This window comes from Nuphar pumila, chromosome 2 (assembly GCF_984573655.1).
Source record: "Nuphar pumila chromosome 2, dmNupPumi1.hap1.1, whole genome shotgun sequence".
NCBI lineage: Eukaryota > Viridiplantae > Streptophyta > Magnoliopsida > Nymphaeales > Nymphaeaceae > Nuphar > Nuphar pumila.
The window spans coordinates 2,654,510-2,658,929 of NC_143250.1; the positions used below are offsets into that span (position 1 = coordinate 2,654,510).

The 4,420-nt window shown below is 39.0% G+C and overlaps 1 protein-coding gene across 1 annotated transcript; it reads left to right on the forward strand.

Moving 5' to 3' along the window:
* The first annotated feature begins 295 nt into the window (after nt 1-295).
* Nucleotides 296-4,210, forward strand: LOC149844466 (protein THYLAKOID ASSEMBLY 8-like, chloroplastic). Its single transcript, XM_089997230.1, has 3 exons — nt 296-693; nt 1,860-2,250; nt 3,543-4,210. The coding sequence occupies exons 1-2, from the start codon at nt 301-303 to the stop codon at nt 2,247-2,249; spliced, it is 783 nt and encodes a 260-aa protein (XP_089853356.1). The 5' UTR covers nt 296-300; the 3' UTR covers nt 2,250; nt 3,543-4,210.
* The last annotated feature ends 210 nt before the right edge of the window (nt 4,211-4,420 follow it).

Below are 4,420 nucleotides of genomic sequence, written 5' to 3' on the forward strand. Positions count from 1 at the left end.
AACTTTGAGAGAAGAGCTTGGGTGGTGTGTGTGTGGGGGTGGGGGTGGGGGTGGGCATTTGGCCCAAGTAAAAAGTATTTTTATCACGTTAATATTAGTTTAAAAAAAGATATTTTGGAAATATCGCATTTTGGTATAACATTGCCCTCGCGATAATATTGGTGAGTATGTGACGATGCAGTCTATGCCTAACTGAATCCCGATCCCCACCCAATGGCTTCCCGAGTCGGCCGAGAAAGAGCCGAGCCGTGAGGGTTTAAGGAAGGGTTTGGGGGTTCTCCTGCGTTTTGGACCACCCCAATGGCGTTTCGATCCTTCTGGAGGTCGAAATCCTCCGCCATCTTCGCTACCATCCTTCGAAATCCAACGAACCCGCACCGAATCCTTCCTGCCCATCACCCGATTCCCTCCCTCAGATCGCTCCTTCTTCTCCTTCCCGACGATCACCAACAACCCATCTCGATTTGGACCTGCCATTACCACGATGGGAGGCCGAGGGGACCCCTCTGGAGAGGGAAGAAGCTGATCGGGAAGGAGGCGCTCTTCGTGATCCTCGGGCTCAAGCGGTTCAAGGACGACGAGGAGGGTATCGAGAAGTTCATCAGGAAGCACGTCGTTAGGCTCCTCAAAATGGACTTGGTCGCCGTCCTCAACGAGCTCGAGCGGCAGGAGGAGGTCTCCCTCGCTCTCAGGGTGAGTTCTTCTTCCTTTTCTTTCTCTTTTTTGTTAATTTTCTGGTTTTTGGTGAGATTTCTGGAATTGGGTTGGTGGTGATTTTGGTTGAAATAATATGGGTGTTGGAGATTAGGGAGTTTTGTTGTTTGGTTTTATGCGCTTGCGAATGTGTGTATGTTGTGGATTTTGTTGTGTCTGGTTCTCAAGGTGAGAATTTTCGATCTTTTTCCTTTTATTAATTGAATTCTGAGGTTTTTGGTTTGATTTCTGTATTTGGGTAGGTGGTGAATTTGGTTTTTGTGATGAGGGTGTTGGAGATTAACGGGTTTGTGGTTGGTTTAATGTTTTATGTGTTCTCTTAATGTGGGTGCGTTGTGTTGTCTTTTAAATTCTGGGTTGTTTTTTCCGTTCTGTTTTCCGAGTTTGAGAAATGTGATGTTCACGCTTTTATGGAAAATTTAGTTTACATTGCAGTTTGACCTTTTTTCTTTTTGCCCTGCTCTTCTTCCCGTGGATTTCGAGGTAGTGAGGAAGTCGGTTGGCATTTTACATTTTGTGGGGTTTTGGCGATGAGCGTCTTTTTTTACTTTCATTTTGCTTCTTAATTTCCACTTACCCGAGTGTTTTACTGGTTCATTTGATATCTTTATTGATTTTCTGTGGCGGAAGGTTTCTCATGGCTTGGTCTTAGCTGAATTGAATTAATTAGCTTTGTTGAGATTTCCGAGTATGGTGATGTTTTCCTTTCTATTCGTGAGTGTTGTAAAGTACTGTTCACGTTTTTGTGCTATTTCTGAATGCTAACCATACTATGGTTCTAGTGTGTTCTTTCCTGTGAGATTTATGAACATCTTTTGGTGGGTCATTCTTTTGTATTGGATTTTTGGATCTTCGGCTGTCCTACTTGGCTGGAAAAGGGTGGAACCCATCATTGTTTACTTTTTGACGTTGTTACGTGGTTTACAAGTATGTGTCTGTGTGACCACTTCCGCTTTCTACCACTTCCGCTTTCTAGATGGTTGTGGGTTTTTTGGAATCTGATTCTGATGCGTATTATGTGATTTTTCCAGACATGTTTGTCACACAATTGTTTGAGGTTTCCTTAGTTCAAGTTTTTCTTTTACTTGTTTTTGTATTTGTGCAGTTCCTGAACTTGTTTTGTGATAATCACTTTTGGTTCTCAGATATTTAGGTTAATTCAGAAGGAGGATTGGTATAAGCCTGACGTTTACTTGTACAAAGATTTGATAATTGCCTTGGCAAAATGTAAAAGAATGGAGGATGCAATGCAAGTATGGGAGTGCTTGAGGAAAGCGGACCTGTTCCCTGATTCTCAGACTTATGCTGAGGTGATCAAGGGTTTTCTAAAATATGGCTCACCTGCTGATGCAATGAATATATATGAAGACATGAAGAAATCTCCCGAACCACCACAAGAATTGCCCTTCAGAATTCTGTTGAAAGGCCTTCTTCCACACCCTCTTCTTAGAAACAGAGTTAAACAGGATTTTGAGGAGATGTTTCCAGATCGCCATGTTTATGACCCTCCTGAAGAGATCTTTGGTATGCGTTAAGGTATTCATGTCTCTTTTTTGCCCTGGTACCCCTTTCGGTATGTTTACTTTCTCAAGAAAAATGTTTCATGCATCAAATTTGAGTTTAAGGGAAATTTTTTTAGCATCTTTCTGATAGTTCCTTGATCTGTATCAATAGTTACATTATGCCATATTTATGTCCTGTCTTGTTTGCTTCTTGCTGTGATTGGATTCCGTCCTACATATTGCTTATGAGGAAGACCCCTTGGATTAGTGGTATTTCCCTTGGCACTCATTTTCATAGGATATTGCAAAAGCTTCAGAGCTTGTTGCTACTGATGCCAACCCTCCTTTATCCAGGCTCAGAATTGCCCTTAGTAGGAGTTGATATGAACGTAATCATGTCATTGAGTATAACTTTTTTCAACTTATTCTTCCACCTTTAACAGTTATATTTCAGCATTTCTGGTTTACTGAAACAAGTGTAGGTATATTTAATTTATTTGGTCAATTTTAGAATAGTCTCTTCCCTTGCTACATAGGCTTTTATCTTTACACCTTATTCATTGTTTGAAGCATAGTCACAAATATCGGTATCGGCTATATCTCGGTGATGCTATTTCTCGCGATATTATAGGTTTGGTGATAAATCTTGGGGCTTAAAATATATATATATATATATATATATATGTATATAACAAAAATAAGTAAGAAAATATCATGTTTAGATAATAAAATACATATATAATAAAAGAAGTAAAGAAAAAATGCAAAATACAGAAGAAAAACACATTTAAGATGTAGAAAATAAATAAAAACAGTAGCAATAATTTATAATATCGCGATATTCTCGTGATAATATTGCTATATTATCAAATTGTCGATATTTTGAAAATATCATGATATTTTGCCTATAATATCGTTTGCTGAAAATACAGCGTTAATATCACAGCATTTTGAAAATATCGCTGATATCTGTGACTATGGTTTGAAGGCCTCATATCCTGACTTTTCCTAGGTGTATGGGTCAGTAACTTGAATGACTGAACTTTTATGCAGAATGTCCAGTTGTATGAGTTGTACCAAGTTCTAACCCTACCTAAGATCCAAGTCCTGAGTTGGCAAAATGATCGTCAAATGACTTGCTACATGCCTTTCTCCATGAGTCCTAACTCCCATGTTGGTAATATGGTCTTAAAATGTCTTGTAGTTAAGGCGAACATTATGCTATACCTAAATCTAGCCAGCCAAAACCAGTTCACTTTTGCATGGTGTTTATTCTGCGGATTTAGCTTCTTTTTTATTTGGTCTTGAAATTTGATCTACACACAGGTGCCTGCAGACTTATTTGATGCAACTTGCGCTTCTAGGGAAAGGTTTATGAAGGTAGGTTTCTTTACGATGCATGGGATGCAAAACGATGCAAAATTGGTCAAATGGTCGAGAACAGGTAGACAATAACCTATGATTGATCTTTATGCTGTCATGAACATGAACTCATCATGATATATATCAGATGCATTTGCAATTATATGTACACCACAGAAAGGTTCTGCTGTTGGGTGATAGCTCCTTTATTTGAAGGTTACCTTTTGAATGATCAAGAAGAACAGAGAACAAAAGGATGTGCGTCCATGTGTTTTTCTTTCCATATGTTGGTCAAGTTGGTGTTGTATTTCAGTGTCCTTTTATTTCAATCTTCTCTTTTTCTCTTTTGAGGAGATAGATGACGCCAACAATCGAATTTTATTTCAATCTTCTCTTTTTCTCTTTTGAGGAGATAGATGACACCGATAATCGAATCCATGACCTTGGGGTCATCTGCAGATGTATCTGCCAACACGTATTTTATACATTTGATACATTTAGGCATATCTGTTCTTATTTTATCTTTGAATTTGATTTAAAGTGGGTAAGTATATCAACTTTCCACTTTTGTGCTCTCCAGTCATTGTAGCCTCATACTGTTCATAATTATGAAAGTGTTTTTTTCTGGTTTATCTTATTCCATTTTATCTTATCAAGTGTTGTGTTTAAGCTACCAACGGTGACCATCTGGTAGGGGCAGTTTGTGCAAGTCACCATATGATGGGCCGTTGGAAGTTCAAACCCCACTGGTATATCGGTGGTTGAATAACTGCCTGGTAGTATGAGCAGGAATCTGGTCTGTCTGGGTTGGCTTTAAAGGCTGTTTGTAAAAGCGCTGGATC

Excerpts from the sequence above, each read along its gene's own strand:
- LOC149844466 (XM_089997230.1), top strand. The coding sequence starts at position 301 with ATGGCGTTTCGATCCTTCTGGAGGTCGAAATCCTCCGCCATCTTCGCT. Across the intron at positions 694-1,859 it reads AGGTCTCCCTCGCTCTCAGG|ATATTTAGGTTAATTCAGAA; the intron begins GTGAGTTCTTCT and ends TTTGGTTCTCAG.